This window comes from Gymnoscopelus microlampas (assembly GCF_963454915.1).
Source record: "Gymnoscopelus microlampas genome assembly, chromosome: 15".
NCBI lineage: Eukaryota > Metazoa > Chordata > Actinopteri > Myctophiformes > Myctophidae > Gymnoscopelus > Gymnoscopelus microlampas.
Genome location: NC_139952.1, coordinates 11,585,526 through 11,612,989, shown reverse-complemented (window position 1 = coordinate 11,612,989; position 27,464 = coordinate 11,585,526). Strand labels below are relative to the sequence as shown.

Sequence of the window (27,464 nt, the reverse complement as noted above, 5' to 3'; positions counted from 1 at the left end):
GAGTGTTCCCACTAAGGAAAGCAGGGGTTCAACATATTAAAACCGTCTTCGTTTTGGTGAGTAGCGAAAGTGTATTCTTTTATTTATAGTATTAGTCACTATACGGACGAGAGGCTGCGCAGCTGCCACGGGTGTGCGGGCAGCGGCTCGAAAGTGCCATAGCGTTAAATAAGGAGAACTCCTTCTAACGCTATGGAACAAAGCTCCCCCCCCCCCCCCCCCCCCACACACACACACACACACACACACGCGCGCGCGCGCACACACGCCGGGGTTGTGCTGACTCAGTGCCTTCTTACCATCAGCAGTCCTTTCGCCTCCAGACACGCACAGGACCAGAGCCTCCACACGCAGCAGACGCACCCATCACAATCTCTTCTTGCTTCCACCAACAACCTCTCTCTCTCTCCACCTAGAAACCCAACCAACCAAGCGCCATGGCTAAGACCGCGATCGGTAAGTTTTATTATCATTTTTGTATTGATCTTGTAGTTTTAGCGAGGTTATGATACTATTAGACTGTTGTTATTTATTATCACTGCCGGCTAGAGAGCTCTCTCCTTCAGCACCAGCCCCTGCGTTAAACGCAGGGGCTGGTGCTGAGGAGAGAAGAGAGCTCTTAAGCCGGCGACACCCATTAGTAGCCTATTATAGCACAAAATTATGCTTTGCTATTGTTATTTATTATAACCGCCGGCTATATAAGAGCTCTCTCCTTCAGCACCAGCCCCTGCGTTAAACGCAGGGGCTGGTGCTGAAGGAGAGAGCTCTTATAAGCCGGCGACACCCATTATTCTAGCACAAAAGGATGCTCAGCGGCATTGATTGTCGCGGGGGAGGCTGGGGAGCGGTCGGTCCAACTCCCTCTACTCTCTTCTTGCAAGTCATGCAAGAAAAAATAGTTGATTTGAAAAACATAGCGTTTTTTAAAAGTCTATAAATTGCCACCAAGCCGGCGTGCAATTTGTCACATTTTTACCTTATCATTCCTGCACCCAAAAGAAACAGTTGCTGATAGTGTGTGTGTGTGTGTGTGTGTGTGTGTGTGTGTGTGTGTGTGTGTGTGTGTGTGTGTGTGTGTGTGTGTGTGTGTGTGTGTGTGTGTGTGTGCGGGCTTACACTTTACGATTCAATTTCTGCTGCCCCCCCCCACCCCCACCCCCACCGCACCCCCCCCCATTCCTGACGCATATTATTTTCAATTTGATTCAAAACAAAAGCAAACAAACATGTTTGAATTGTATAGCCTATACGTGTTAATATGACTACTCGCCTACCACCACCACCGCACCCCCCCCTGTGTATTTTTGTCGCTTGCCGCACCTGCCGTTGTGCCATCCTGTCACACAGCCGCGGCAGCATAATGCAGAGCCTGGCGACCCCACCCTAGACTAGAGCTCCCCGGCCCCTTCAGACACAAACCGGCCTCTCGCCTATCATGAGGGGTGGCAATTAATTCCTTTTGGCCGTGACAAAGCCCTTATGTCGGGAATTTTAGGCCACCCTTTTTTGTAATAATGACTGAATGCTGCCGAGCAGTTTTCCAGTGACTTCTATAACAGATCTCACGGATGGGAGAAAATTCATCTTGATCCAAGAATTGTATTTTCTTTTATTTCTTTTTTTATAGCGGAGAGAGATTTATGACTGGCAATGAAAGAGCAACGACTGTGTGCGTTTTGCTCCGATAGGCTGCTATGATTGTGATTTATTCGGCTTGATCATATCTTATTGGGCCCACAAATGAATTGGACACTTTATTATTATGACTGTGCTTATGTGAAGAAATTATATTGGATAACATTATTTTCATTTTTTATGACAGATGACAGGCCTGTGTCACCTTTGGAATTTCAACATTAACCATTTAGCCCTATTTTATATCTAGGCTACAACAAAAACAGCCTATCTACAATATAGTGAGCTTGTAGATCTGCTATATATATATATATATATATATATATTTTTTTTTTTTTTTAATGAGTTTGATTTCTTAAACAGACCTCTGTTGCTGAACCAGGCCCCAAGAATGAAAGATTCTGGTTTAGAGCAGTGGTTCCCAAACATTTTAATGTCAAGGACCCCCAAATCGATTGTGTTTTGTATTTGGCCGCGGACTGCCATCTGATATCCGATCTACAAGCTCACAAGATGAGCTATTTTGGAATAGCCTATAAGTATAACATAGGGTTCTAGTGGTTAAACACGATTTTTATGCTGTATTATTAACACATTCTGCTGGGAACCCCCAGGGGAAACCCCCTCAAGGACTCCTAGGGGGTCCCTAGGGGGCCCCTGGACCACTGGCATGGAGGGGGGGGCAGGGGGATGGTGGTGGGACGGGGGACGGGACGGGGGGGGTATTGCTTATCTTTCAGTTGACTAGAGTGCTGATGAATGGTAGGCTTGTGCAGTCTGACAGACAGACAGACAAACAGACAGCCATGGGCGGCTATATAATAGCGCCTGACCGGTGCTACAGGGAGACAGCCCCCCCCCCCCCCCCGCGGGGCGGCTCATCCCTGGATGTTATTATGACAGTGGGTTCCCAACCTTTTTTGGATCAGGGCCTGCACTTCAAAATCTCGAAAGTGCAGGCGGCCCACCCATGTGACCACTTGACATGGGTGGGCCGCCTCGTGCATTTTCAGAGTGTTGTTTCTTTTTAACGGTCACTCAATCGATTGTGTTTCCGGCGTGGATCAATGGAACCGACCTATAGGTCTCTTTAAGTTGTTATTTACTGGTATCACAGGTTTTAGAGGAAATAATATATAGGTCTTGACATTAGGGTGAAAAAATACCATGTCATTATTTTTTTTAGTATTTTGTTTGCAATTCTTAAAAAATATTAATGTTACATTATCATTTTGTCAGTTATTTGGGGGCCCACTTGCAATACCCTCACGGCCCACCAGGTTGGTGGATCACTGTGCTGTGTTTTTGGTGTTGTTTTTTCATCATTGGTCCTCATCGCCTCTGTCGGGTGGAAACCTGGAATATGTCCTAAACCGTTAATTTTCAGGATTCAAATAAAAAAATAGCAAAAATAGCTAAAGTTCGAAGCTGCAAGCTTGGAGCGGCAGGGCAGGGCTGCATAGGCCACAGGGCCCGACAGTGAAGGTACACAGTCATCAATCCATCCTCAGTGCCTGTTACGGTCAGTCAGCAGGCAGGCACCCAACAGGACCACGGCTATCCATGTGTCACATGAGTTGTATTTCCATACCGGCATCAAGCTGAGCCAGAAATTTAAATCCACAACAACAGTGTTTTGTATTTACTAATTGATGCATTTGTATTTGGCTGCGGACCCCCATCTGAAAATGTTTTGTGCCAGGGACCTCCAGAAGCAAAGATTTGAGTTCAAAATGTTCGCTTTAAATATATATTTATTTAAAGATTTGCACAGATTTTCAAGATTTTCCCCGCACTATGAGCTTGTATATCTACTATTTTTGAATAGCCAAAGTATAAAAGCCATACAAAATATTGTGATGCTATATTAATACATTTTGCTGGGGACCCCCGGTACAACCCCAAGGATCCCTGGGGGTCCCCAGACCCCATTTTGAGAACCAATGCACCTCAAATGGAATCGCCTCGCTCGGCAAATAAATATGTCGACATCGACCTATACACATACATTTTCGATGATGGCATACTGAATGTGTTTTTCTTCTGGTAAAGTGGTGACTATGCCATTAGCCGTAGGTCGAGGCTGGAATTCTAAACTAATAGAAAAAGCAAAGCACAAACCCATGTAGGCTCGGTGGAGGCCCCAATAGATTCTCTCATACTTACTGTACAGTGCGGCACAGTCATAAGGCCATTAACTGAGTTCCATCTCTTGGGGCCCACAATTGATTCCTTTGCGTCAAGCAGGGCAATCTTTTAATAAAAGTGCACCCTCGGCAGAAATCCTAAAAAGTTACAGTTTTGGACAGAGACGATATCCAGTATTATGCCTAAATGTATGCTTCGTCACACGACTAAGTATACATCGGGTCTCACTCGCAACTCATGACCAGTGCCACTATTAACATAACGAACGCAATGACATGCGCATAAATCTTGACCGTGTCATTCACTCCAGCAAGGTGTGGTCTTAACCCCCTTGACTGCACTGCAAAATTCATGGCCACTCACGGTCCTACAGACTAGAGTACCCCAATGATGGACATGATTAGGATGAGAGGTACATGACTTATGGCACAATGTCATTTGTCTAGAATGATTATTTTCTATGCGTGGACAACTAAGAAATCATGGTGGCCTAGGTTGGAATATAATTGTTTTACATCCAGACCCCTTGAGATTGAGATTATGATCATTTTTACACAGTCTGAAATATGAAGCCAATACCTAAGTGACGTAAACAGGCCATTCTCTCCTAATGGCCAGCAGGGTAGCGCCTGCACTGGTTGCAAAATTAAGTCTGATTATAGAAGTTTATGGGAAAATTATCCTACTTCTCACTTGATTTATTACCTCAGTAAAACATTTTCCTAATGGGTTTATGTCCTCAATTGCTAGTTTCTCGTCTTCTTCAATACACCATGATGTTTACTTTGTAAATTATGGTCCCATTTATAGAAAAAGAATTGTGCAGCAAATAACAATATTTTGGAAGAATCGTTGTATCGGTGATACAAGTATGAACTTTTGTACAAATCATCTTTGGAGGTCACTCTTCGATTCAAGAAACCGGGCCACTCGTAAATCAAAGATGGCCGCCATTTATTTCAAGATGGCCGCCAAAATTAGACGGATTTTGCATTTCAGCATGTCTTTGCCATACTTTTGTGACGTCAATCACCAAATCACCAAATAGCACTCCTATAGGATGTTTCTGAACAAACAGGAGTTACCATCTAAATTCAAACATTTTAAAAACACGCCGTAAAAAACAGGGTATGCTTTGGGGCGTGGCTATGTTGTGATTGACAAGTCACAACCACAGCGATCACTTTAGAGGCGTAGCAATGCGTGACCCCAGCTCCACCCTATACTCTTCTAGCTGGAAAAATAATCCATGATGGTGACTGTCAAATCCAAGATGGCGACAGTCACATGACATTCCCAAGCTTGGGGCTTCAGAACAGGACTAACACAAATCAATAGGTGATGGTCATTTATGTCCATTATTTTGTACATGCTTTTCGATCTCTCGCGTATAGCCAGACAATCAGAGATCTCCACCTTTTGACACACGTCTGGAGAAATCTAAATTCAATATATGGGCTTGAACTGTGGAGAAAACCAATCACTTAACCACTTAAACCCCAGCATATTGAGGGGAAGACTTTCACAGAAAATAGCTATTTTCAGCCAAAGCTTTCCCCACAATAACAGAAAACAGAAAAGATACTAGTATAGAGCCCTGAGGGACTCCGGTCAACCATATAGGGTTTACACATGGTAAAATGTCACCGCAGACATGTCAGTATAGGTCAAGAGTTCTGATCGTCATGCTGACTTCGTGAGACTAATATGGTTTACACCATTACGACCGCAATGTTCTTGGACCCGATCATGAAAGTTTGTTTTGGTTTTGTTAACATAAGTGTTAAATAACTATAACATATTCTGACAGTAGCCTACTCATTTGCTGTAGAGTATTTGTTCAGTAACAGGAGTCTCCCTGTCTCTCCAGCCCTTTAGTAAACAGAAAATGTATTTTTAGGTCAGGATACCAATTGTACCCAATCAGGAGAGAGAACTCACACAGCATACAGGATAAACAAGTGAATGTCACAAAGAAATGAGCAGACACAATTGGAACTGGAACACTATCAAATTGAAGCTGATACATGTACTCTCTCCTGATTGGCTGAAATTGGCAACCCAATTGAGAATGTATTTTCTGTTTATTAAACCGCTTGGCAAATTCAAATTCGCCACCCCACTCCCAGAATCCACCAGTAGTCTAACGCCGGTCTTTTTGGAATACATAATAGAGCAGGGTGTGGTTTGGTTTGAGGGAAAGAAAATGTCTTCGGCACAAAAGAGTCGCATGGAACCGTTTTATCTGACCGTTAACAGACCCCAGGATCCATAACCCACATTATCCCACTTCACAGCCAATCGGGCCTCAGCATTACCCTCGTAACGTTGTGATTATATTGTCGCCCAGTGGCCTGGCTTACAACAGACTTATCTGTTCTGTTCAGCTGCCACGGCCCACGCATACGTGAGTGTAGAGAGCCTAAGAGGGCTGTAAAAACACTGTGATCAATGGGGACACTCAGGGGTCATTGTAGAAAATGGAACCAAATGGATCCGTAAAAAGGTAGGGGTTCTAAAACCTTTTAGTGTCAAGGACCCCCAAATGTATTTTGCTGCAGACCCCCAGTCTGAAAATGTATACCTCCCAGAAGAGAATTTGTGTAAAAAAAAGAAAAAATATTAAACATTTTCATATAGCAAAAAATAGCAGATTTACAACGAAGTGACACGTTGTGAGCTTGTATATCTGCTATTTTTTAATAGCCAACGTATAAATGGATAAAGTGTTTAAAATGATGGTGATGCTGTACACAGTATTAACACATTTAGCTGGGCACCCCCTGGAACCCCCAAAGGACCCCTGGGGGTCCCTGGACCCCACTTTGAGAAACACTGTCCATTTGGTTGTACACTCTCAGAGTTAAGTTAACAGAGGAATTTACAGTGTAGATTGAGGTCCAATCGTATCAATTGGGGTTCCGTTGCCTAATTCATATCAAACTCTGGTGTTCTTGAAATTAAAAAGGTTTGAGAATCGCTGTGATTTATGGAGCCACGGTTTGCCAGTCAGTCAGTAGTGTTGCCGGGCAGGTTTCCCAAAGCAATATATTATTCTATATGGTGATTTTAAACTTTTCAACCCTGATGCCCCAGCTCTAAGAGACAGACAGAGAGAGAGAGAGAGAGAGAGAGAGAGAGAGAGAGAGAGAGAGAGAGAGAGAGAGAAGGTGGAATGGAGCAGCATGATGATTAGACTGCGGGTGGAGGGGGAGGACACCGGTGATGTGTGTGACAGCAAGTGCCAGTGTGCTGGGTGAAAGTGTCACACTCATAGTACGCACGCACGCACGCACGCACACACACACACACACACACACACACACACACACACACACACACACACACACACACACACACACACACACACACACACACACACACACACACACACACACACAGGAATGATGCTGAGCTGACAGTAGAGTAACTGGGTAACACAAGCATGGCTGCCTCCAACTCCCTCCAACCTATTTTTAAGGACTTTCGTGCTTGATGAGACGTTGAGGTTTCTGGCATACAGGAAATAAGACCATTAGGCCTGTATCGTGACAAAATGGGTTGGACTGGGTTTAAATCATGGCATCAGCACACGACCATCCTCAGTGTTCATTTGGGTGTAACAGTTAATCAAACTAATCACTTTAATCAATTCAAGTATTTAAAAATATATAATTGCAAATTGATTTTAATAGAAATAATCGATTTTGGGGCGAAACATTTACATCTCTGATTCAATATGATCTACAGGTGAAAATTGCTGATCTACAAGCTCACAACAAATTTGCATTTCCAATTAAATATGATCTACAGGTCAAAATTGCTGATCTACACGCTCACAACACGTCGCATCGCGACATGTTGGGAGCTTGTAGATCAGCTATTTGCCAACACTATTGCATGACAAAGTATTAAATAGGGCTAGTCAAATATTCAATTATTTTTTGAAATCTATTAGAATTTGTACTTTGATTCATCAAAATATCCCAAAATGTAACTTTTATGATAAAATAAAAAGCACTTCTCGATTATTTGATTAATCAAAAAATGTATCAATAGAATGATCGATAAGAAAATAATCAATAGTTGCAGCCCTGAATGTTGCACTCTGGGAGAGTAAACATGTTAGATCAACACTCTCCATTGGAGATTGTGCTGTGCGAGGCTGTGTGAGGCTACCATTCATCAGTATGCATCATTATAACCATTGGTAATGACTAATGGACCACTGAAGTAATTACTGAAGCTACATGCCTTTTTCTCTCTGCTTCAACACGCTGTGTCATTTAACACTGTCAGCACAGCAGAGAAGAGATTCCTTTGAATTGGGAGGAATTGCAGTCCGTTTCTTCATATCATAAACTATAAAGGAAACAGGATCTTTTGAATCTTTTGATTTGGTTCTAGATGTGACACATGAGTCCATTAGTTAAATGGAAAAGCAATGATGTCTTTAAAAAGAAGAATCAAAGAATCAGCTCAACTCTATGTTGGGGTGTACAGAAGAAGGTGGAATTAATTGTCTTACGTCATTGCAGTTTCAAGAAAGGTGGAAAGAGACAAATACACAGTGTGGCAGTGTGAAATAATTACATAAGGTGCCTGGTTAAAAAACAGAGGGATGAGGCAGTAAAAATTGCAGCTGATGTAATAACGGACAGAAAAGGAGAGGAGAGGAGAGGAGAGGAGAGGAGAGGAGAGGAGAGGAGAGGAGAGGAAAGGAGAGGAGAGGAGAGGAGAGAAGAGAAGAGAAGAGAAGAGAAGAGAAGAGAAGAGAAGAGAAGAGAAGAGAAGAGAAGAGAAGAGAAGAGAAGAGAAACACAAAAAAATAGCAGACCTGCAAGCTCATAGGCTATTTCATAGGCTATTTTGTTGAAAATGTAAAAACCAAAACCTCCTCACCTATTTAAGGACATGCCCAAAATAGGGATGCCAGGTTAAAAGTGGTTAAGCCCATTTATTCTGATACAGTAATCATTTAGAAGATTGAGGGCTTCATCTTTCATGTCTTGTGCGTTAGCTCCGTCTGACCCGTGTTCTCTCGCTTGCTCTCTAATTATACCAGACGCTCCGAATGACCCTACCTGTCTCCTCCAAACGGCAAGCCATTAGCGGGTCAACAACGTTGGACTAAAAACTCGAACGCAGGAAACATGACAGCCACCAAAGGAGCGCCTCGCGGTCTCTCCTGACGCCCGCTCCGTAGGTACTTAACACAAATTACCTGCTCCGCTGAACCGCCAATTGCTCCACATCGCGTTGTCGTGCGCGGGGGGAGAAAATGTCCGCCTGCACTAATAGGCTCTATGCACAGCAGCCATATTGGAAAGAAATTGGGCCTCTTCCGTACTTCCTTCAGGTGTTACCAATGATTCTAATGAAGGTTCTGTTCCAATTAGTGCAGCACTGGTGGTTTTCAAAAAGTTTAATTTCAAGGACCCCCATAACTCTGAGAGTGTACAAATGGAACCAAATGGACCCTTGCGGGTCCCTGTACCGTGTAGTAGTGTTTCCAGTGAGCCAACATGCACAATGTCAGCACCCTGACTCTGTTTGACCAGAATGGAAGAGAACCTTTATTAGTATCATTGGGAACACCTATGAAAGAATTAAGGAAGGCCCATTTTCTTTCCAATATGGCTGTTGTGCATAGAGCCAATAGAGTAGCCAAGTCCTGACGTCACTCCCACTACCACTGGGGCACAGAGTTATTTTTGTATTGGAATTCTCATATAGGCAAATCGTGTCGTTTATGTGTTTGGAGAAAAAGATCATACTCTTTGGATAAATTAGTACCTTTTCACCATCAGTTGATACTTCATATCCATATGAATAAAATCTCTGAGTGATTTGTTTATTTTTGGAACACAGTTCTAAGATTAATAATAATAATGTTTATTGTCCCCAAGGGGAAAATTGTCTTCACAAGGTCTGTTCACAACAAAAACAACATAACAACATGACAACAAAAACAACATATCACAAGACAAAGACATGAGGTCCCCACTGTAGCCTACACGGAAAACCCTCCTATGGACGGGGCAGTTGGTTTAATGCCGCGATGGCTGAGGGGACAAAACTCCTGCTAAAACAAACCTTTTTCCACTTTAAGGTTCTGTATCTCCGACCAGATGGCATGAGGTCAAAGTAGCGATACAGGGGATGATCAGTGTCATTTGTTATTGAAAGTGCTAAGTGTGTGATGGCCTTATTGTTCATATCAGCAAGTGTGGGTATGGGAAGTCCGATGATTTTGGAGGCAATCCGGGTGATACTGTAAAGTTTGCCTATGGGAATTCCAATACAAAAAATAACAGACTTCGGTTCTCTATTACAAAACAAAACTGAGGTTGGGGTGGTGGTTATAGACCTATCACAATATATCACCAGATCAAATTGGGTGGGTGGAGGGGTCGTTATTGGAATAGCCTTCACCCTCGCCCTCACACACATGTATTGCACTCCCAGGGGTGTCTGACTTCCTCTTCCTCCTACACGCCCTCCCCACCCTTCTACCACTCGTCTTTTCTTTGTCCTCCACCTGCTCCACCTCTCCACCCTCCATCCTCCCATCTAGGGCTGGGCTGTTTAACCAAAAATATATCGAATCCGATAATACCGATTAATACCGACTTAATCTTGCTCATGTAGGTTAATCGAATAACTGAGAAGCAGATTTTTTTTGTATATAATTTATATAAATGTCTCATTGTATTGCATTGTACTATATAGTTCATTGGACAATAATAGATCATTAGCCACAAGCGTTACAAACGTTTGAAATAAACGTGTTGTTGATTTGAAGGCATATGGCCCAGCCCTACTCCCATCCTCTCATCCTCCCATCCTTTTCATCTAAATTTCATTTCTCTTGGTTTCGTCTCATCCTCTACTCCTCGCTCCACTCCCCTCCCTCTCCATACACACCCTCCCGGCTCTCCTTTTATCCAAAATCTCTCTACCACCCCCGCTGCGCTCTCTCTCTGTCTCTCTGTCTCTCCCTCTGTCTCTCTCTCTCTCTCCCTCTCTCTCTCTCTCCTCTGGGGAAGGGGGTTAACAAGGCCATTGGAGAGTTGGTGAGAGCTGTAGAGACTTGATCACATTACTTTGGCGTCTGCCGGTCTGCGGGGCTGCAGAGCCCAAGAGAAGGAGAGAGAGAGAGAGAGAGAGAGAGAGAGAGAGAGAGAATGACGGCTGTTTTGCACTCGTATAAAGTCTGTCGACTGTGTCGACCGAGAAAGACGTCGTATTTTCAGCTGAAAGAGCGTCGGCGCTCTTTTCCGCTTGAAAAATATGTCCTTTTTCATGGCTGACACGGATATAGCTTGTAGACGGGCTATTTGTGCCAAAGGCATTTGGTGTAGAGGGAAAACAGGAGGGGGCTTAGTTTAGACCTCTGAGGGGCAGGGATTTGAGACTATTTCAAGCAGGCCCCCAAAATCATAGGCAAAACACTACGGTTTTAATGACGATATAACATTAATATTGTCTCTGTCGGGTGGAAACCTCATACGTCCAAAACTGTGACTTTTCAGGATTCAAATAAAAAAAAGAGCAAAAGTAGCAGATCTACAAGCTCAAAGCGTGTGGCTTAGCGCCGCGGTTCGAGCTTGTATATCTGCTACTTTTGATGCTTTTGTGTGACGCTGTAGTATGATAAAAAAAGTTTAAAAAATATATTATATTGTATTATTTCTTAAAATCCGAAAATGTGTTGTCACTGTGATACCGATAAAATAGGAAAGTCTACTATATATCCTGGTTCTGTTGATCCAAGCCAGAACACCATCGATGTGCACTACTGCATGTGTTTACTGCAAGTCTGATTCGATTTGATCGCTCTGACACGCAATGATCCGCCGGCGCCTTAACTGGTCAGATGAGTGGTACCGCGAACGCTTTCGACATTTTCAAGTGTGGGCCCTGAGCCAGAAAAAGGCTGGGATACGGCTGCCATAGGGTTCAAGTGGTTAATCTCACGCTCTTAGTTACACCACGGAGCATCTCTTTTTACAGTAAAAAATCTCACATTCTGCTTTGTTGCTGATTCCGTCAAACATGAATCGATGTGACACACTCGGGGTGGCCCGCAGGCCTCTCTGTCTCGCACACACCAGCGTGATGGATTGTGCTGTGCTGTACTACGGCACTTGGCATCACAAACATCCCTCTATGGGCTCCGGCGTTTCCACGCGGCGCAGCAGCTGAGGCCGCGGGCAAAGGCAAGGATAGTGTGCCAAATCTGCAGCACGCTGCGGATATTCTAGCCTCTCTCTCTCTCTCCCTCCCTCTCTCTCTCTCTCTCTCCCTCTGCAGGGAAAAATATTGTACTCTACACTCACATTACACTGGAGTGAGTGCCAGAGATACACAGAGATAAGAAAAAAATAATAATAATCAAGGTTAGACAAGGTTGGTTGTTCTCTTTCAGTTTTCCCCCCCTTATGTGTGCCCTTCGGTGTACCTTTGTACCACGTTTTTCTGTTGGTACTAGTGCAGATTGGCGACAGCAGATAGGCCATGGCCCATTCGCCATGCCAGCTTTACTTTGCCGATATTCCTTCTTCGGCTTATGGATGCACTGAGGGAGGGAAAGACATATTACTGTGTTATGGTGATAAGCTTGCAAGGCCCTTGTGCTCACCGCACTGTGAAAAAGCAATTTCCGCTGCCCATTCACGGACAAAGGAGATAATACATTCATAACGTGTAGCTAAATGGGCGTCTAGCTAATGATTAAACCATGTTCAACCTGGTGTCCCTATTTTGGGGGCATGTCATAATAAGGCGAAAATGGTCGAAGATTTTCTAAAACGTTGCACACACGCGATTGTAAGCTTGTGGATGTCCTATTTTTGCATAGTGGTTAAGCCTACAGCTTCTTCCAGATTCTTTCAGATTACCTTTTTACCTGAAATATTTGTTTAGAGTCTTCCTTCCTTTCTTACGTTCTTTCTTTCTTTCGGCTGTGGCTATACCTTCCCCTAAAACCAACCAAAACTGAGAATGTGTTTTATTTTTGTTACCAGTCAAATGGCCGGGAGGCAGGGGTGCTTGTCTGGCCTACGTAAATAAATAATGGGTTGAGATGAAATGCATAGCTAACGATGCGTGGGGAATGCTGTTGGTGGCTGAGACAGACATGCTGCTGGGTGAAATTAGGCCACAAGACACCGTAGACCATTATTCTTTCTTTCCTTTCCTTGCCACACCATGACGAACACAACGCCTTACCAAATGACTACAGATCCCACGGGGCTTCAGTCCCCCCCCAGACTCCCTTTGATGTGCGTTCACTGAATATTTATTTGTCCTAAACATCAGAAGGTGCCATTTGCAACGAGGACCTCCTGTGGAGAGGAAACTGGGTTAATGATGTTTGGCATGTCTTCGCATGTGTGTGTGCGTGTGTGCGTGTGTGTGTGTGGTGTCTTTGTATTTAGCTAATCCAATATGAACATAATTATATGTCTATGAACATGTGTACATGCATGCACGTTTACACACTACAGACACGCACACACACACACACGCGCACACGCACACGCACACACACACACACACACACACACACACACACACACACACACACACACACACACACTCTACAGGGACTATTTTCCGTGTTGTTTGTTGACTAGTAAGGGTTCATGCTTACTCTGCCGACTCTGATTTGCACTTGCAAGTCGCTCTGCATAAAGAGCATCTGCTAACTGCATAGATTGCAAATCGTGCGTGTGCACGCACACAAACACACACACACACACACACACACACACACACACACACACACACACACACACACACACACACACACACACACACACACACACACACACACACACACACACACACACACACACACACACACACACGCCGTTCGAACCAGTCAGTGTCCACCAGGGCAGGTTAATCAATGGCAGCAATGTGCTGATTAGATCCACTTCAAGTCATAATTTGAAGAAGGTCAGAATGTGACATATAACTCCTCCAGCAGTGAGCCAGCAACACAGCATGACTAATACATCTCTGGTTCACAGTAAATTATACCCAAATGATAAATGTACTGTCATATACAGTGTGAGAACCATTATCAGTGATGGATACTATTCCATGACCTACTTTTTCATGGTCTTGATTAGACGCCAGGAAAAAGATGGGTTAGAATGGCTACAGTATGTGAAATGTATTCCTATTAATTTCATAAATATGAATATAACCATGTTTGTTTTGAGCTAACCCAATGTGAACTTAATTTTGTGTCTATGAATGCGTGTGTATATTTCACACAAACACACGCACGCACACACTCATTACTGTGGCTTCCATTTTGTCGCCCACAGCTTACAAAGAGAAGATGAAGGAGATTTCGGTCCTGTCTCTCATCTGCTCCTGTCTCTACCCCGAGACCCGCAAGAACATCATGGAAGAGTTTGAAGGTAAATATTTTTATCAACTGCTTTTCAACAAACCACTGGAATGATAAAGGATAAATGGTTTAAGGTCAGATTCTACAGCAATTTGTGATATCTGGACCAAACTTTGAGACCAACTGGTGTAGCAGATTCTTTCCAGAGCGCCAACATGCACAATATCAGCACCCTGACTCTGTTTGACCAGAATGGAACAGAGACTTAATTAGTATAATTGGTCATACCTGTGAAGGAAGTAAGGAAGAGGCCCAATTTCTTTTCAATATGGCTGCTGTGCATGGAGCCTATTGCCAGTGCAACCCAGGCCCAAGCAAGGCTCTGAAATCCCTGCGCTACACAGCAGACAAGTCTGTTCTGTTTAATAAACCAATATCTCAGCCAATCAGGAGAGAGAATCCATTATTTACCAGCTTCAATTTGATAGTGTTCCATGAAGTTCCAATTTTGTCTGCTATGTTTTGTTTTCATGTCATCACTTCCAAATTAGCTTATCCTATATGAATTATTTCTCCTGATTGGATGGAATTTGTGTCCTGACCTGAAAATATATTTTCTGCTTATCAGGCGTTGTAATTTTCTTGAGGTCACAAAGGCCAAATACCAGGGCAGGAAGGTTTTCAAGTAAAACTATGATTTTAAGGCCATGGAAATAATTTAATTGCATTCATAATCTTTTCAATAGATTGTATGACTATCAGTGAAATAAATAAAGAAATGGCTATTGATTATCTGACTTCAGTTCATCTATGAAGTTAATATTATGTTTTACATAATAAATGAGTGCATAATTAATGAAATAACACAATTTAAATACATTAATGGGGGGCTAAAAGGCATAATAATAAAAAAGATATACATATTTATCTAGTAATTATTCAGTCTGATTAAAGGTAAGGCAGAAATCTTCTTAATGCCTATTCTCCTGTTGTACCTCCCTTAAACTTAACTCTTTCTTTCTTTCTTTCTTTCACGCACACTAGCAGTAGCAGACATGGACATCAAGCCCATCAACAAGCGAGCTTCGGGCCAGGCGTTCGAGGTGATCCTGAAGCCACCGTCTCCGGTGTCGGACGCGGCTCACTGCGTCACCAGTCCACCCAAGAAGGACATCTCACTGGAGGACATCCAGAAGAAGCTGGAGGCTGCCGAGGACCGCCGGAGAGTAAGGCTGTTGGTCCTCCAAGGCTTACATGCCTTAATGCTAGCTTTGACCTTGTCCAACATGTGAAGGGTAGCACCCACAATTGTGGAAAGACGCTAGACTTTTATTATCATTTTAGTAAAAGTAACAATACCACAATGTAGAAATACTCTGTTAAGTAAAAGGCCTGGATTAAAATCTTACTTGAATAAAAGCACAAAAGTACTCAAATTGGCAACAAAATATACTTTAAAAGTACCAAAGTAAAAGTGCTCAAATTCTCCAAAATCTTTCAAGAATTGCAGATCTACAAGCTCACAATGTGTCGCAATTCGAACAGACAAAGTATAAAACAGGGTGCGCAGTAAGTGTTTAATGTAATGGAGAGGCATCCTACTAAAAGTAGCCTAGTCTGTGACCTGAGAATTGCAAGCGATAAAAATAAAGTGTCTGTCCTTGTCCTTTTGGAGTGCGCACAATTGACCAAGCATTTTAATTGACAGACTTGAAAAATGAGTAGGTCACTCTGGTAGTGTGAATATCTAGATGGAAGACAGTTCTCCGTCTCCCTAGGTGACCATTATCGGAAAAGTTGAGAAGGAGTATGGCATTCCCCACGGAAGCATTTCTAAAATGCGAGAGGAATTGTTCTCCCAAACTCAGGAACAATATAGAATGGAATAAACGCAGAAGAATACATAACTAGAAAAGAACACCATAACAACATTTAAGAACTGACAGGGAATACAAGGAACTGAAGGTATACAGTATACACAGGGATAACCAGACACAGGTGAACACTATACTGACATTCAACACACGGATAAGCTAGAGGACTAACTGGACACAGGTGTAGATAATTAATTATCACAGGGAGGTGAGACAACTACAAGGATGACAGGAAACACTAGAACGTTACTACAAAATAAAAGTACACACAAGACAGGACATGACTCTCTCTGACTCTCTCTTTCCGACTCTTTCTCTCTCTCTGTCTCACCCCTCCTCCCCCTGCAGTCCCAGGAGGCGCAGGTGCTGCGCGCGCTGGCGGAGAAACGTGACCACGAGCGCGACGTGCTGCTGAAGGCCATGGAGGAGAACAGCAACTTCAGCCGCATGGCCGAGGAGAAGCTCCTCATGAAGATGGAGCAGATCCAGGAGAACCGACAGGCCTACCTGGCCAACATCATGGAACGCCTGCAGGAGAGGGTGAGGAGGAGGAGGGTCACGAAGGGGAGGAGGATGGAGCTGGGGAGAGGAGACAGAAGAATAGAAGTTTAAGTCTGGGTGAAATGGGAATTTCTGTCATTTTATTCTGAAGTTTCAGTTTGAAACGGTAGCCTTGAGCAATGGGAAGACATTAGCCAGAGTATGCTATGTTTGTAGCCTGCAATCCCCTGCATCTCACGCAGCCCTTGGGAGAAAGAGATGGGCAGTGTGAGGCATGTTTATGTTACTACGCTGCTTAAGTTATATCTCACCTCCAATGTTTTCAGATACATATTTTAATGTACTGTTTGAGTTTAAAACGAGTAATGCACCGTCTGGCCGTCATCTTGAGTTGGATAAAGAACGTAGCAGCCCAATTTTCAGGTGCGAGGGAGGAACACTAGGAAAGGAAAGGAAAAGGAAATGAAAGGAAAGGAAAGAGGAATAGAGGAGAGGGTGAGGAGTGGAAATGGAGAGGAGAGGAGAGGTATAAGAGCAGTAGCAGAAGTTACTTTAAGTACAAGTGATAAAACCCCTAACCTGTGTGTGTGTGTGTGTGTGTGTGTGTGTGTGTGTGTGTGTGTGTGTGTGTGTGTGTGTGTGTGTGTGCGTGCGTGCGTGCGTGCGTGCGTGCGTGCGTGTCTTCCCAGGAGAGGCATGCACAGGAAGTGCGCCGGAACAAGGAATTGAGAGAAGAGGTGACAGCGTGAAGCGCCACCCGGGGGCCCGGTTTTACCCCCCTCTCCTTACCCCACCCCCCACCACCACCTCCAAGATGACAACACCTCCTGCTCCCCACCCCACCCTCCCCCACCCCCTCCATACCCACCCCCGCACCCCCCATACTACTACCACCACCACCAAACCAACACAACAACAACAACAACACCGGACGTCAACGTGGGGTAGCGTCCAATGCTACCCCGATAGCATTAGCAACAAGAAAGAAACAGGGGGGAAGGGGTTAAAAAAAACATAATGCAAAAATAATAATAATGAGAAAAAAAATGTATGTGTCCTTAAAAACAAAGAATGTTTTGCTCTCTTTTAATCGTTGAGGATAAAAGCTGAATTGGCGACAGTGGGTATCGTTTTGATCTTCTTTTCTTCCTTTGTAAATACTTCTTTTTTTTGTTATACAGTAACGACACAAAGCAGCAGAAAGTATTGATTGCCGTGTGCCATTTTTGATATGTTAGTTTTCTTCACCCTATGCATATATACAGTATATATATATATGGATGTGATTTGCTTTCTGGTTTACTGGTCTTATTTCCAAACCGAGGAATTGTTTTAGTTTTTTTGGAAAGTCTCTCTCGTGTATATGGTAACAAGCTTTGGTGTTTGTCGTGAGTTTGCAGGCTAGGCTATAGCTGACGTTTTCGCTCTGTCCGGTCGTGTCCCGACCCGGCCCTTTTTTCTGTTCCATGTACCCGCTTTTTAGTCCCTTCCTCAAAGTGTGCACTTGCGCACTCCAACCCTTTAGACGTGGGAGAAGTCTCACGTCAGAGGGCGATGTCACACGACTTTATGTGGCTGTAATAATCTGTTAAGGGAAGAGTTCACAAGTGAACACTTTAGTGGGCGTGAAGGAAGGGCCGCGCGTACGCGAACCTACGCGTCTGTTTCATTGTCGGTGTGGAGAATGCAAGCTGTCACTGCACATCCACTTCTGGGTGGCCCATGATAGGGGGCGCCACAGGGGGATATTATAGCATTTATTGAGCCCATTCTTTTCTGTCATCTCTCTTTCTCTCCCCACCTTCTACCCCTCTTCATCCCTCCCTCCCCTCTCTCATGTATCACCACACACATGCTAGCGTACACACTCGCGCCCGTAACGTTCGAGTGGATGAGAATTTAGCCGATCGGACGGCTGAATGGAACTCGCTGAATCCCGTCCATCTGGCGTGTTGTAAAGACCGCCTGCCATCTTTGGCCAATAGCAGAGGATCCTAGGACGTAATTACATTTGTAATATCAGTATACTGTACATCAGCGGTTAGGTGAGGGGCATATTACGCTGCAGATACCGTACAGGCTTTGAGTGTAGATGAGAAACAGACTGCAAGATCAGAGCATCCTGGCCACGTCGAGTCAACCGCTAGTCCGGAGAAGTTGCCAACTATACCTCCAGAACTTCCAGAACTAGAATATCACCCAGCACCCATATTAGCTCGCGTGAAGCTCTCGTTCCTGCAATGTTGTGGCAATGAGACCGAAGCCAAAAAGACCAGAGGTTCTGACCTCGCCATGCGCTATAACAATCTCTAGCCAGTATTTGTCTTGTAGACGTCAACCCATAACCCTATGACCCCTAGCATCCCCATTTTGAACAAACATTCAGCGAAAATTGCAGCTCTACAAGCTACAAGTTGTGAGCTTGCAGTATAGATTGTCTATAGAACGTAGATCGGCTGTTTTCAGCGAAGAGATTTGGTGTAGAGGTACACAACTCGGGGGCCTAGTATAGACCCCTGGGGGACTCCGGTCAATGAAGTATAGGGTTTTAAGTGATTGACTGCGGAACACAGACGAATGCCATTTCAAGGGCAGCGCCTCGACTCATTAGAATAAAATTTAAGCCATAAAAAGTATCGCTGAGACAATGGTACATGGACAACGATATTGGCCATATGTAAAGCCTAATTTATGCTCCGTTGTGCGCAGAGAACGGCCGAGAACTGCAGATCTACAAGGTTGTCTGTTCTCGGCGAGCGACACTGTCGCGCGACGAAGTATGAATCGGGCGTAAGAGTGCATGCGCGTGTATTCAGATATCCAGGGGGGTTCCGGCACCTCGGGAGCTAGAGTTTGAACCCTGTTGCTCATATACAGCAAAACTACAAATGTGTGTGTGTGTGTTTCTTTCAGGAAGGTTGAATAGATAGTCTTTGTGCTACAGTATGTGATCTGTCTCCACTCCAGTAATCTATAAACCAGTTTAAGTACAGTATGTAAGAACTGACTTATCTGTCGCACAGTGATGACCTCAGAGTCCTGTGCCGATCCACTCCACCTGCCCCTCTCTCTCTCTCTCTCTCTCTCTCTCTCTCTCTCTCTCTCTCTCTCTCTCTCTCTCTTCGCTCTCTCCTCTTCCCATCTGTGTGTTGCCCATCCCCCCAACTTTCCCTCCACATATATCTGTAAGCAATCAGTGGTTAATAAAGATTTGGGGTTCAGTGAATGAAATGGTCTCTCGCAGTTGTTTCTGTTTTTGCAAACTTTGGAAGCCAATGTTAGCTAATCAGGATGGAATATGAAAAATCAGACAGATCCAACTTGATCACATGACTATAGAGATACTGTGTACCGATTTGCGTGATTTTCTGACAAGGAGTAATATTAAAAAAAAATGTTTTACAAAAGTCGGCCTTCTGGTGGCGCTAGAAAAGGCAGATGTGAAAAAATAAATCTAGGGAGTGTGTGTGCAAAGTTTCAGGCGGAATGTAAACCTGTTCTGTGACATTCACGTTCTGTGACATACAACAGTCTCTCAATATCCAACAAATAATTCAAATGATTCTTCAGTGAGTCACGAAATTACCCCCTGAAGATGGTCAGGATTAGACAATTATAGACATTTGCATAGTGATACTGAACTTATCAGTATCACTATCAGTATAATTATTGCTCCATTTATGTGGACACAATGATGAAATTGGCCCCATCATAAAACAATATTTATGTCCTCAAGTAGTGAGTTGTAAAATCTGATCTAGAGGCACTTCATCATGTGGATTGATTTGTGGAGTGATTTTGACACATTGATAAATAGAGAAAATAAAATGATATGTCTTGGTTTGATTGCTTTACATGGCTGTCCACTCCTGTTTTAAGAATATCCATACAGGTCAATAATCCTTGCAACCAGTAGAGGGAGACAATAGATAAGATTTGAACACTGAGACATGTCTTTAGGCTCTTGGTCAGAAAGATTACATCACTCTCCTCCCTGGTCTTACATCATGGCCAAACATGATAGTGATTAAAGAGAAACAGATAGAGAGATATGGGGTGTTGGGGAGGAAAGAGAGAGAGAGAGAGAGAGAGAGAGAGAGAGAGAGAGAGAGAGAGAGAGAGAGAGAGAGAGAGAGAGAGAGAGAGAGAGAGAGAGAGAAGAATGTTGATGGCTAAGCGTTGATGGACAGAGCAGAAGGGAGTGCGAGTAGGAGTGGAGAGAACAGAAGTTGCAGATGGTACGAGCTGAAACCATGACCCGGGTTCAAGCCTCTACTGGGCACTTTCTCAAGACTCATTAATACCTTGTTGAGCGGCTAGCTGTGTCATAAGACAAAGAATATACACTTTCATCTGTAAAATGACATTTTTTTCATATGACTTAACCTTTTGATGTGTGGATTAACCACTTAAGCCCCCACTTTTCAAGAAATTCAGTTCAGCATTCTGGAAATGTTGAACATTTTAAATGTTTAGAATATTTCCACACTCCATCGTTGTGGACAAAACTTCAATCAAATTTGGCCCCATTCATAAACATAATTGTTCAAATGAGCGATAACATTTGAACTTCTTGGAGGCAGTTTATCATATTTGTAGGCATGATTTCGGGAGGGATGTGTGTGTCAAATTTTCGAAACAAGGTGGTAAGTCATTACAAAGAAAGAAAGAAAAAACATTTATGTCTATAATGACATGCCCAAAATAGGGACGCCGGGGTCAAAATGTTTAGCCCTCTCCCTCTCTCTTTCATCCCCTGTTCTGCACTTTGATCTCCCACTCCTCTAGCTCGCCTCACCCCCTTTCTACAATCTTCTTTCTTTCTTTTTCTCTTTCTTTCTTTCTCTCTCTCTCCCTCTCCCCAGCCCCCTGGTTCTCCAGCGCTGCGCGGGTCGGTTCCCACGCGGTGCTGGGAGCCCGGCCGGCTGGGCAGCTCGAGACCAGGATATCCCCTCCTTGTTAATGGCTTCCTGTGCACGCAGGCACGTGCACACGCGTGCACGCACACGCACACACACACACACACACACACACACACACACACACACACACGCACAAGCACACACAGAGGGAGAGGGCCGCCCAGAGAACAAGGGCCCCATCTGATAGCAGGCGTTGCCACGTACACACACACTCCCACACACACGCACACGCACACTCCAATGCACACGCACACGCACATAAAAACTAAATACGGTGAATGAATGCAAGGCCAATAACACATACACAAAAACCAGTTCACACACTCATGTAAAGTAACACGCATATCTCGCACGTGCGCACACACACACACACACACACACACACACACACACACACACACACACACACACACACACACACACACACACACACACCTCAACACAACTCAAGCCACAGGTTATTTCCTCATATAGCCCTTTTATTGCATAGAAGTCGTCATTATTACCACAGCCATCGACAAACAGTGACGTAATGATTTACAACGCTTGTTTTTTGTACAAAATATACAAACCCACTGTACGGTCGGCCAAAACACACACAAAGCCAACCCCTGGCTACATAAATACTACAGATTACATCCACCTGATTTTAAGTGACAGATGTTTAGACGTTTTGAACTTAGTGGACAACAGTGGTTCTCAAAGTGGGGTCCAGGGACTCATAGGTTCCAAATGGACACTTCAGGTTTGTAACTCTGAGAGTGTGCAAATGGAACCAAATGGACCCGTATGGGTCCATTTGGTTCCATTTGAACCAAGAGTTATGGGGGTTCTTGAAATTAAAAAGTGTGAGAACCACCTGTGTAAAGTAGTGTATACATGGGGGGTAATAATGAATTATATACCACCACTGGAACTGGCTGTGAAGATTTTGAGTAGGCTATTAGCACCTGTTTGCATGCTAGCCATTTGGCAAAACATGGATGTTGATGTAGAACGATCTCCATAGTTATCGAGGAGGGAGTGGTTGAACTCCACTCTCTGGATGTAAAGAATTTCCCAAATTTCTTTTCCAAATTGTATTCAGAAAAATATAAATAAAAATCCAAAGAAATAAACACATTAACACATTGTGTTAAAGTGATTAATTCATAATGTATTTTTATAAGTTTGGGTCCCGGAGAGGACATGAAATTTCAAGCTGAAAAAAAAAGTGTGCTTTTTAGAGAAGCAAACAAAAGCAGAAATAAAAAAAAACAAGGAGACCCAAGTGGGACATAATAACGTGTAGCTCTAAACGGCTTGCAAAACAAACCTAGCCAGTAAACCTGTGACCAAACGGATTTGTCGAAGAGAAACATGAGTTGAGGCGACGGACAGTAACAATGGAAGAGGAGGGGGCCCATATGAACAGCAACGTACACGGGGAAGGTCGCGGGGGTAAATCACAGCGTCCTGCTGGCTAACTTCTGTTTCCCAGAAGGTTTCTCAGTCAAACAGACACCTGGCGTTGGTTATTCCACACCATAAAATGCTGTAAAAGACCGAGGGGGCAACCCCTCAGCCACCTCAAGTCACCCCTTTCATGCCTCACTGAGTTTCTGTTTCTCTCTCTCTCTCTCGGTGGTTGTGGTTTGGGGGGGGGGGGTTGGGGGTTGGGGTGGGGTAGTACAGTTTTGCCTGTGAGCTCCGTGGGAAAACAAAAGGGGGGAACAGTTTTTTTCTTCTTTTTTTGCCCAAGGAGGAGCCTGGGACGGGGGCGACTCGCTTGACCATCTGGAATAACCATCCGCTGGCCGAGAGGGGCCGACAGCAGCATGCAGTTGACACGGGTGAAAGGCTGGGCGTGGACGCAAAGATCAATCAGCACCGTCAATCACTGGTGTTGTTGTTGTTGTTGTTTTAAAGTCTCTCTCTGTCTTACGCTCTCACACACACACACACACACACACACACACACACACACACACACACACACACACACACACACACACACACACACACACACACACCCCTTTGTACTAAAGCAGTTCAGGAAACAAACTTTGCAGTCCCGTAGCTACGTATATCTCGTCTATAGGAAGTCTGCATCATAGACCAAACAAACGACTACAAAACAACATGGATAGTTCTCTAGTGAGGAACAATAAAGCAGTCTCGTCCGTGATAAAGTCCAGCTGCGGGGGGTGGGGGGGTAGTCCGGGCACACAGTCTGAGGACGTCCCATGCTTGTTGGGGGGAGGGGGGGGGGGGGTGGGCTTCGGTCGCACTCAGAAAGCCCCGATCTCCAAACCCCAGGGTCTGTAGGGCTTCCCCACGCCGGACCCGGGGGCCGAGGAGGGGCCGACAGCGGCGGCGGCAGCCATGGCGGGGGAGAGGAGGGGGAAGGCGCTGAAGGGGAAGGGGAACGCCGCCGAGAGCGAGGAGAGGGACAGTTTGGAGGCCGCCGCGGAGGCGGACAGCAGGCCGGCGGCGGGGTGGTGGAGGACGGACGCGGCCCCGGGGACCCTGATGGGCCCCGCCGCCGCCGTCTCCGAGTGCGGGGTGGCGCTGCCGCTACGCCTGCCGGACGGGACGTGGCTTTCGGACGGAGAGCCCGACGACGGCGAGGAGGAACGCGCAGAAGAGGAGGAGGAGGAGGACGATGACGAGGGAGGGGTCGGAGGGCTGCTGGTCCTGCTCCGCGGTAAGGGGCCGCCGGCCTGCTGGTGCTGGTGGAGGAGAAGCGGGTGGGGCGCCAGATGCGTGGCGGCGGGCGAGCCGAAGGCGGAGCCCCAGGCCAGGTGGCTGAGGCCCGTGTGCGCCTCCCGCTGGCCGGCGTAGCTGTTGAGGTGGGACACGAGGCGGATGCGCAGCGGGTCGGCGCTGTCCAGGCCCTCGATGATGCTCAGGTAGCGCGCCGTCTCCGCCAGGCACTCCCTGAAGCCCAGGCCGCGGTAGTCCATGGCCAGCGCGTGGGCGTCGAAGTAACCTGGCAGGACACAGAGAGAGAACAGAGGATGCGTTGTTATGGCGGAACGTCTGAGACGGAATGGTGTTTGATAAGGATCAGTGCGGGGTTAGCAGAGGAGTCACGATACTCGCTCTAGTAGAACATCTCTTAATTATAAAAAACATTATAAAAACATGTAGTTCTGGTCCAGATGGAATTTATCGACTAATCGGTTCATTGAATTGACCAAATGTGTAAAGTCTCTGTCATACAGAGAGTAGCCCTTTCAGGTTGGTGAGGTTGATAACTGAACATTCTAATGTTGATTTCCCAATGACTTCACGACGTTTTAAGTTACAGACTTAAAGGGCAGAATTAAAGGACTAGAATTAAGAAGATGTGTCGTCATCGTTTTCCAGGAGATAATTAATTCAGCGTGGGAAAAAAATCATAAAGAAGGAATAATCATCAAACAAAATCTTGGTCGACTTATTAATCAATTATTTGTTTATGATGAGGTGATAGCCCTCGAAACGTCATGTTTTCAATACAACAAAGACATCCTGCATGGTTTCTGTGCTCTATGGCCGTTGAAAAGTAAACAATTGATCTCAACAGGGCAAGGGGAGAAGTGTCGGACCGGTTTGCATCATTAATATCACTGAGTAGGCTTAGTCCTTCATTCATCTTTTTGTTGACTGAAGCTGTTAGTCATCCATGAATAAGGATATGGGGATTAGTCGCAGGGAGCTCTATTTTCTCTCTCCCTCCATTCCAGATAGTCTAGACTACAGATCCCATACTAGACAGACTGGTCTACTACCGTACCTTTTCCTCCAGCAGCGTGAAGCATCTTCAAATGGTCTACGGTCATCTGCAAAATCTCTGCTTTCTCCAGTTTGGCTGAGCCCTATATGAAACAAAAATGACATATTGCTTAATAAATAGAAGAGAGCCTACTTTCACTGTCATGGAAATCCATTCAATTTCAGAATGTCAATGCCCCTATATTCCATAATCTGTGTTAATTTACCCATTTGTAACTCTGAGAGCGTGCAGATGTAACCAAATGGACCCTTACGGGTGCATTTGGTTACATCTGCACGCTCTCAAGAGTTCAGATGAACTCTCAGGAGTTGCTTTGTGTGCGGCAGGACCCCCGGGGGTCTCGTCTCACCTGTTTCTCGAAGGCGCTTGGCACCAGTCTCCTGAGCTCCGTCAGGCTGTTGTTGATTCTGTCGCGGCGTCGCTTCTCAATGATCTGCCACAAACAGACGACAGACAAACTCGTTAGGTCAGTAGTTCGCAGACTTTTTCGTGCCGAGGACCCTCAAATTGACATGTATTTGCCCAGGGACCCCCATCTGAAAATGGTTTGTGCCATGGGCCCCCAGAAGAGAAGATTAGTGTAAAAAAAAAACATAGTTGTTCAACATTTTTCAAACACTTCCAAGATTTTTCAAAAATGTTCAGAAATAGCAGATGAGATGTACAAGCTCGCAGCTTGTAGATCTGCTATTTTTGAATAGCCAACATATAAATGGATAAAGTGGTTAAAATGATTGTGATGCTGTAATAACACATTTTGCTGGGGACCCCCTGTAACGCCCTCAAGGACCCCCTGGGGGCAACCAATGCGTTAGATCACCATGCACATTCCGTGCGCAATCCCACCGTGACAGCTTTCGGATTAAAACTTTAATAATAAGAGATGATAAACTTACTCCACGGCGCCGTTTCCTCGCCTGCACCTGAGTGGTTGTAGTGGGAGACATGGATCCCAGAGGAGAACTCATATTCCTGGAGGAAAACATATAAATACATATGGTTTTAATAAATACTATTCTCTTACAGATTATAGGCTATTATTGACCAGTGGTCAGTTTGCTTTGCAATCTATCCAGCTATCAGTGGTGTAAAGTAACAAAGTACATTTACTCAAGTAGCCTACTGTACTTAAGTACAATTTTGAGGTATCTTTACCTCAAAATTAAATTAGTAAATGGTAAATGGAGTATTTCCAGTTTTCAGTACTTTTACTTCTACTCCATTACATCTCAGAGGCAAATATTGAACTTTTACTCCACTAAAATTATTTGAAAACTTAGTTACTTGTTACTTTATAGATTTTGATCAACATCAACATCTTCAAGTGCACAGCATTGTGAGCTTGTAGATCTGCTATTTTCAAAATATTTGTATACATTTTATACAACTTGAAAACATTCTGCATAATGACGCTACTTTCTACTTTTGGTACTTTAAGTAGGCTACATTTTGATACCAATACTTTTGTACTTTTAATTCAAGTACATTTTGAATTCCGGACTTTTACTTGTAACAGAGTATTTCTACAATGCAGTATTGGTACTTTTTTACTTAAGTAAAAAATGTGAGTACTTTTTCCATCACTGTATAAAACTAAATCCAAATTAAAGAAAATAATAAAGTAATCACATACCCGTTCTCATCTCCACTCTCTTTTTCCACCTCAATATTTTCATCCAGCTCGCTGTCCGAGGAACTGAAATCATGATTCCGTTTCATGTTGATGGCGATGATATTCCCTCACTGCGATGTGTGTGTGAGTGTCTGTGTGTGTGAGCTGTGAGAGAGAGAGAGAGAGAGACACAGACAGTGTGTGTGTTTGTGTGTGTGACTGTGTATCTGCTGACGATCCGTGCCGTTTGAAGCGCTCCTCGTTCCCACGGTGTCATTTCAACGCCGCTTGTTGCCGGGCCAACGAGGGCGGGGCCACCCCTCCTGTCACGGGGGGCGAGGGGGGGGGCGTCCAATTAGAACCCGGCGGTGAGGGTTTGAGCGACAGCCCCCACAAACCCCCCTTTAGACTGTGGTATAAAGTAACTGAGTACATTTACTCAAGTACTGTACTGTACTTACAATTTTGAGGTATTTCCTACTTTACTGGAGTAGGCTATTTCCATATATTGTACTTTTTACTCCACTACAACTATTCAAAAACTTTAGTTACTAGTTTTACTTTGTAGAAAACTGGCAATTTGAAAATAGCCGATCTACAAGCTCACAACGTGTCCGCATGCCAGCCATTGTAAGCTTGT

The 27,464-nt window shown here is 44.5% G+C and overlaps 2 protein-coding genes across 2 annotated transcripts; one reads left to right on the top strand and one right to left on the bottom strand.

Moving 5' to 3' along the window:
- The first annotated feature begins 321 nt into the window (after positions 1 to 321).
- On the top strand, positions 322 to 19,696 carry stmn2b (stathmin 2b). Its single transcript, XM_084079946.1, has 5 exons — positions 322 to 456; positions 14,130 to 14,225; positions 15,200 to 15,381; positions 16,378 to 16,569; positions 17,220 to 19,696. Exons 1-5 carry the CDS (start codon positions 438 to 440, stop codon positions 17,277 to 17,279), a joined length of 549 nt encoding a protein of 182 aa, XP_083936072.1. The 5' UTR covers positions 322 to 437; the 3' UTR covers positions 17,280 to 19,696.
- A 3,419-nt stretch (positions 19,697 to 23,115) lies between these two features.
- Positions 23,116 to 27,061, bottom strand: hey1 (hes-related family bHLH transcription factor with YRPW motif 1). Its single transcript, XM_084079978.1, has 5 exons — positions 26,846 to 27,061; positions 26,109 to 26,184; positions 25,562 to 25,645; positions 25,213 to 25,294; positions 23,116 to 24,423 (listed from the first exon to the last, which is right to left on the bottom strand). Exons 1-5 carry the CDS (start codon positions 26,929 to 26,931, stop codon positions 23,723 to 23,725), a joined length of 1,029 nt encoding a protein of 342 aa, XP_083936104.1. The 5' UTR covers positions 26,932 to 27,061; the 3' UTR covers positions 23,116 to 23,722.
- Between the last annotated feature and the right edge of the window lie 403 nt (positions 27,062 to 27,464).